Source organism: Pteropus alecto, unplaced genomic scaffold (assembly GCF_000325575.1).
Source record: "Pteropus alecto unplaced genomic scaffold, ASM32557v1 scaffold40, whole genome shotgun sequence".
NCBI classification, from domain to species: domain Eukaryota; kingdom Metazoa; phylum Chordata; class Mammalia; order Chiroptera; family Pteropodidae; genus Pteropus; species Pteropus alecto.
The window spans coordinates 17,198,047-17,205,405 of record NW_006431919.1 but is presented as its reverse complement, the minus strand read 5'-3'; the positions used below and the strand labels follow the sequence as shown (position 1 = coordinate 17,205,405).

At 39.6% G+C, this 7,359-nt stretch overlaps 1 protein-coding gene across 8 annotated transcripts in view; it reads left to right on the top strand.

Moving 5' to 3' along the window:
* FBXW11 (F-box and WD repeat domain containing 11) overlaps positions 1-7,359 on the top strand; it is a 99,439-nt gene that overhangs the window by 35,038 nt on the left and 57,042 nt on the right. For 5 of the 8 annotated variants that reach the window (XM_025043087.1, XM_025043088.1, XM_025043085.1 and 2 more), the window contains exon 2: positions 631-732. The exons of the other annotated variants lie outside the window; for them this stretch is intronic. In XM_025043087.1, coding sequence (XP_024898855.1) covers positions 631-732 — 102 coding nt within the window. The remainder of the gene's footprint in view (positions 1-630; positions 733-7,359) is intronic. 8 annotated transcript variants of the gene reach the window in all.

The window sequence follows — 7,359 nt, the reverse complement described above, 5'->3', positions numbered from 1 at the left end:
AAAACTGTACCCACATGATAAAAATTCAGGTGATCAAAGTTTTTACGATAGAGGCATCATAATCTTGAACGAGTGGGGGTCCTAATAGCAGACAAACCAAGGTGTGAAATTCTCGCCGTCCCCTCTGCCGTGTGCCCTTGCAAATGATTTAACCTCTGAGCCTCGGGTTCCTGACGCTGTGTTGTGGGAGTCAGAGAACACATTGAAAGTGCCTGGCACGTAGTAGGTGATGTCCTGATGGCAATTACAATTATATGACATAGACCAGAAGGTGTTACTATTTTGAAGTCGCAGTCACAATCTCACCACTGATTGCTTTGCACTCAGCCTTCCACAGTTCCCTTTAATTTAATTCATTTAATCATTCTCTCTCTCCCTCTCGATTCTGTTCACTGTATCCAGAGGAATTAGTGATTGGCAGCAGAAACCTTGTAATAGGACAGAGAGTGGGCCCTCTCCCAAGGTTTCAATTCAGTAAGTTGTCTATGACCAGCACCCCTGACCTCCCAGCTGCCAAGGGTGCATGCACCCCCCTCCCCGCCCACTAACATTCAAGTTGCCTGTGTGAAGGAGTGATTTGTCGCGGTCTCTAACTGCTTCTTCTCTTCCTTCCTTTTTGTCATCCTGCAGTGTTCTGTGCCAAGGTCTTTGTGGCTAGGCTGCGCCAACCTGGTAGAGAGCATGTGCGCACTGAGTTGCCTGCAGAGCATGCCCAGTGTCAGATGTCTCCAGGTGCCTCTCTTCTTTCTTGTTGTAAATGTGTTTTTTACGTATGCCATGAACTTTTGTTGAAACTTGCAGTAGTGTGTTTAATCCAATGTTAAGTCTGCTAAATGTTCTGTGTAACCCTCTGCTTTCCTCCAGCCTGGGTGCCCCACACGGAGGAGTTAGTGCCAAGAGGGGCCCTTCTGAGCAAATGGGTCTTCGGCTGGGCCCTGTTCTGCTCCTCTTTTCCTGCTCCTGCTTTTTATTCTTTCCCTCCCACCTCGAAGTTGTGATTCTCATGTTTAACAGTTGTGCATGTGCCCAAAAAACCCCGATGTTTTCCATTTGGCTACTTTTAACAGTCCTTTGTTACCAGACATGGGGAGGGTTTTATAATTAAACTGGTGGTTTTTCTATTTTGAAACTCATCTTTTTGGCTCGCTTTCTCTCCCTCCTTCAAGAAAGGAGTGGGGAGAGAATCACTAATGGAATAAAGCCTCAAATTGAAGTTTACAAAGATCACAGCTTTACGCTGCCAATAACTGTCAGTTTGGGCCACCTCCCAAAGGCCAGATCAGATACCTGTCCTCTGGGTCCACCCAGTTTTCCAGGCCGAGGCCGGCAGAGAATTCCACAGATAAAAGTAAAACTTTTTGGGGGGGGGTGCGGGGTTGTGGGGGGAGTGCGATGGGGTGGTGAGGGATTGCTCAGGGAAAAAAATCTGTTAGCAGAAGTGCAGCTGGCCTGATCTCACTTGCTGGGACAGAGTCTAAGAGTGCCAAGGCAGAAAACATTGTGGCTTTATTGGGGAAGCTCTGTTTAGAAAAAGCATGTATTTTATTAAGTATGGTTTCAGTGGCAATATTCCGTTTTCATCACTGTATATTCCAGACAGTTTGATATATCTTTAAAAAACATTATTAAATTCCTGGCATCCTGTTGAGACTGCCCTGTTTTAGAGGAACACTGTAAAAACCAGGAAATGAGTTAGAGCGATATTATTGATGGCATGGGTGACTTTACTGTTCTCAAGGTTATCTTTCTATTCACGTTACAGTCTTTAAATGGAGCTGGGGAGCCCAGAAGGAGGAAAATTTCCTTCATACTGGGCTTGTGCATTTTTTTACTCCTTGGCAAACATTCTGAGTAGCATCGGTGTGGTTATTGATTCAAATTACTTTCTTTAGAAAACTGTACTGAAACATCGCAAACACAGTTAACTAGAAGGTGAATTGAATATAAGATTCAGTTGTCTTAGAGTCTGTATCAAAAGGTGGTTTATAACTTCGGGTCCAGGGATTGTGTTTCAGTGAGACTCTTGTGTAATGTATATTTATCTTTGAAAAAGCGGCTTCTCTGCAAGGGATGTAACTTGAACAAAAATGTTCTTGCAGTGGTGGGCATTATTGCATGAGCTCTCCTCGGTGCTAGATAATAGATACTTGCTTGAATGTTACGGTTGCTTTTTAGTGAGCTGGCCAGTTTTCCCCAGAAATTTAAGTAGGGGGAAAATTGTAGTTGTTAATGAGGTCTGGAAGTGCAGATTCTTTTTATTGCATTCAGCTAAAAGTACTTGCCCGATGGAAGGCATTATTCAATATATTTTAGTAACAGTATTGTGAATTCTCGAGATGGGGTGAGTGGGCAGAAATACGGGTTCCTACCTTGTTGAAAATGGAAACTCAGATGTGTTAAAAAGTTCCTGACTCATGTCTCCAAGTGAAAATCTTTTCAGGGAGAAAAATGGAAATTGCCTTGATTGGACCTTGAAATAAAGTGAAATATTCAGTGGAATTCACTAAAATGTGAATGGAGCAAATGTTGTCTGTTGAGGTGTATAGAGGATTTTGTTTATTTAGGTTTTTATTTTCTTTATCGTATAATTGAGAGTATACAGCACAGTAAAGTGAAATACATACTCCGCTGATCGGAATGAGTATATCATTACTGTTTTGTTCTGTTTGTGAATGGAAAGTAAACATGGATTGATGATATTGATGAACCCGGAAGGCTTCCTTCCTTTCTTCTTATTGGGTTATGTATTATTTTAATCCCGTTGTTCTTCCTTACTACTTCTAGTCTCCAACCTGTGCTAAAATTTGGTGACTTAATTTGGGTTTTTGCTCTCAGAGAGTGCCTGTTGAGTATGTATGACGTCTTTGGCTGTCACAAAGATGGCTCGTGCTTGGCATTGTACACTTCTCAGCAGGCCCCAGAAGAAAAGCAACAGGCTACCTGAAGAGCCTGGTTGATGACTTCGCTTAGGTTCCTGAGTTGCATGAAAGGGTCCCCCTTAAAATTATCACACCCGACCCACTGACAGTTGCAACTTTAGCCAGTTAGCCTATCTATATGACTGAATTAATATACTTTATGAGAAGCAGCAGTAAAAGTATAGATACCTTCAGGTGTAATGCAATGCGGCCCCTCTAGTTTCTGACCATCTCTGAGAAGAGAAAAGGCTTAAAAAAGAAAAATCACTGATTTACCTCATTAAAACTTAAAAAAATAATCACTCATCACCAGCTCTACTGGCACTTCACATATATTAGCTTTGTGATAACTGTGTGATGTATGTGTTATTGTCCCCAGTTTTTAGATATGGAAACGGAGTCTCAGAGATGATAAGTGTGATTGGGCCCATAGTTAACATTTAGAGCTCTGAAGTGGCGGAGCTGGCGTTTGAACCCCACATTTGCCTGATTCCGAAATTGGTTTTCTTTCCTTTATACTAGTGTGCTACTATTTCTAGAGTTTTCCATCTTAGTTTTGTTTGTGAAAACTTTACTATTAATATCTGGCATATATCTTGTTTAGTCATTATTTATTTGAAAATAAGAAAAGAAATACTTGCCAAATATCTACGGGGAGCTTGAGAGGGGGATGGATTGTAGTCCTGTTGCCAAAGTGAGCCCTCTGAATCTTAAAGCTAGTGAGATTCCCGAATGGCTTTTCTGCAGATTTAACTCCATGACTATTTACTGAGCAGTTGACATGTGCCGGCGCTTGTACTGGTGCTGGGCATATAAAAGGTGAACAATGCAGGCTTGTTACCAAAGAGAATATTCGGAAGTTAGCCAAACCCATATGTGCTTTTAAAAAAAATGTGAACCAGTTTACTGGAATATCTGAATATCTGGGTGTGTGAACCAGGCTGAACTCATTCAGAATTCCATTTGGTTCAGATATCTAGAGTCCACCAGTTGACTGTTCTATTAGATAATCAGGCATTCAGACCATGTCGAGTATTTGCTAAAACACCAAAAACTCTTCTGGCACAAGAGTTAATGCCAGTATTAGTAGAATTTATCATTTATTTTCTACGCGTGTGTCGGTTCTAGCCACAAGTTTATCTCATTTAATCCTTTATGGAGAAGTTAATCTTTCCTGCCTTTTTTTTTTTTAATGAAGTTGAATTAATTGACTTGTCTAAGGTTACACATTTATTTAAGTGGCAGAACTGAATAATAAACCGAGGTCTGGGTAACTGCGAAGCCAGTGTTTTTGTCACCATGCTGTAGTGACATTTACTTGGCAACTGCCACTTTAGGTTGAAACAAATTCCCCTTTATTTTTAGTGTTAAAAGCTTAATGCCAGTGTCCCCGAATGTATTGGTTCCATGCAGTGGACTGTCAGCTCTTGGGAGTGCCATCTGCAAGCTCTCAGCTGGGGACAACTAATAAGTCTTTTTTGGGGGGCGAGACCCATGACTTGAAATGACAGTGAGCATCATGTGAATTGAGTTTTACTGTCTCCTTCTTCGCCCTGGTGGGGACAGTGCCGGGCAGTCATACAGCTTCTTGACAGCCGCCTGTCTCGTTTCTTTTCCGGCTTGCAGCAGTGAGTACAGTGAGCAACAGTGGTTTGAGGACGCCACGGTCGGAACTTGTCGTAGCCGCCAGCAGTAGGAGTTAGTTTTTAGAGAAGGGAGACAGCTTGGTAGAAAGAATCCTGCCTCTGGAGCATACGGAGTTCAGTTCTAGTCTTGTGCCTGCTGCTTAACAGCTCCGTGACACTAGGCAAGTTACTTTACTTCCCCGAACCTCAGTTTTCCTCATCCTTAAAAATGGAGGTAGTGTTTATGTCCCTGCAGGACTTCATGAAGTAGAGGAAGGTGACAGCTACCTCTCTTTCTGATGGCCTCTTGTTGAAGGGACAAAAATCCATTGCTTCGACCTCTTCATCCTGGTTTCCTCTTCGAGAAGACGGACTTCCAGGCTTAAAGGGTTCCATTCCAGGGTCAGGACAAGAGAGACCGTGCATGTGACGTGGCCCCTGCTGTCAGATGTTCCCTATTTGTTGAGGGCCAGTCTCCTGTAGGTCAGACTTGGCCGTTCCAGCTCTCACTGCCTTGTCTCTTTTCTAACGACCTCTGGGGATTTGTCAATTCTCGTTGGTAATCCCGTTGTACTCTGGGGCTTACGTGAAGACTTGGAGTAAACTTTTGGGTTGTTCAGTAGTGGAGCATGTAATATTTTGTGAATACTAAAAAACATTTTTTGTCTATATAAGATCATACAGAATATAGTTACTAAAACAAATTCATTGGTAATCTTACCACTTATCACCACCCAGAGAGACATTCGTTGCTGTTTTAGGGTCTGTCTTCCTTCTGCCTGTTGGGCAAGGAGGAATCCATAAAATCACGCAGATTCTCTGTGCTATTATTGTGATGATAATGATTATAGCAGTGGTGTTTCGACTGCCCACGAACACCCTAGAATTTGACTTTTCGATGTCACGGGAGGATCCAGCGTACTGCCCCTCCCACTTCGACCTCGCCCAGAATATGTAGCAGGGCTCTTAAAATTTTTACATAAAAATCTTAGTACTATGGAAATTTTCACATACACACAGAAAAAAAGAGAAACATTTAACTAAGCCTTGAACAATTTAAAAAATTTATGCTGTTCTTAATTCAACTTTTGAACAATTTAAAAAATTTATTCTGTTCTTAGTTCAACTTTCTCCTCCAATTTTGTGGGTTTTTTTCAGGGAATTTTAAAGCAAATCTTAAGATGGCTTAAATAAAAAAGGAGTTTGACAAAGCACTGTTACATGTCAGCATTTAAAAAAATTTAAATACGGTTGAAAGAATTTAAAATAACACAATTGGCATCGAAGGTTATAAAAGACATGTCAAGTTTCCTTCGACCCCTGGTCTCACTTGCCAAAGTATCACTCATCAGTTTCCCATTATTCTTTTAGACAAAAAAAAAAATTTGAACACTATTATACATATTATTTTTCAATTAGTAACTTTTTAAATTAATAATATAATCATCTTTCCATATCAGCGTATAAAATCCTACGGTTTTACAGGTGAAGAGTATTCTATCACGTGGCTTTATCATTTGTTTAAAACTCCCTGTTGAATGAATTTTAGGCTTCAGTTTTTGGGGTTTTTGTTTTGTTTTTGTATCATAGCATTTTACTAATTTCATTGAACATACATCTTAGACTCGCATGATTACATCTACAGAGTAAATTCCCAGAAGTACAATTGCTTGGTCAAAGAATATCAGTGTTTTATTAAGTTATCTATATGCAGACAAGTTTAATAATCTCTCCCAACTCCACCAGCGGGTGCTGACACTTTGTTGTCTACTGTTGCATATTTGTTTTCTTTGTTCATAGGAGGATATGTAACTTTACAATTATAGGATCTCCTACCCCCCTTTCTTAATAGGGAAAATGGGCTCGCCCTGGAAAAACCACACCGTGGCTTCGCTTTATTTACCTAGCACTGTATTGCAGACATGTCCCTAGATTCATCAGGTCTAACTGACCAATGATACTTTTATCATCTGTAAATAGGGGGAGGGGGGTGAGGGAGAAGCGTACGGTTTTCTTTATTTTTACTTTTTTGAATTACAACATATGTATTGAAAGTGCAGAAACCTGAAATGTGTAGCTCAATGATTTATCATGAAATGGGCAGTGCTTGATTATGGTAGGAATGGTAAAATCGTTTTCATGGAGGGCAGTCCGGTCATTGCCATAAGCTCTGGATATCATTTAAATTTTTTTAATTTTACTTTAAAAATATTATTTAAAATAATCTACACTTATTTAAAGCTAAATCAATAATAAAAAATGAAAGTCACACATGATGAAGACTTTCTACCATCATTTAAATCACTGCATAATATTCCATTTAATGGATAAATACTGATTTTAAGAAACGCTTCTCTATAAAGACTGCTTTCAATTTTTGAAGCATTTTAAGTCATACTGAGTGGAAGATTATTATACCTAAGTCTTTGTATACTTCTGCGATTATTCCCTTAGGTAAAAGAGTGTGCACATAAGACACTTTAGGTTGCTAAGTTGTACTTTTAAGAGGCTGGGTCAAATTATACTCCTAAAAGCAGTAGATGAGAGAATTCCTTTTCATATGCCTTAGAAGTCATTGGATATTTTAATCTTGTATTTCTTTGCCATTTTGAAGGGTGAACTATAAAAATAATATAATTTCATAATGTATATTTATTTGCTAGTGAGATGGAATGTACACATTTATTGATTGATCATTTCTAATTCTTATTTTATGAGTTATCTCTATACCTTTTCTCCATTTTTCTACTGTTGGCTTTATTTTTTTTAAATCTGATTTGTAGGAACTCTTTATATATTAAATACAGTTAACCGTC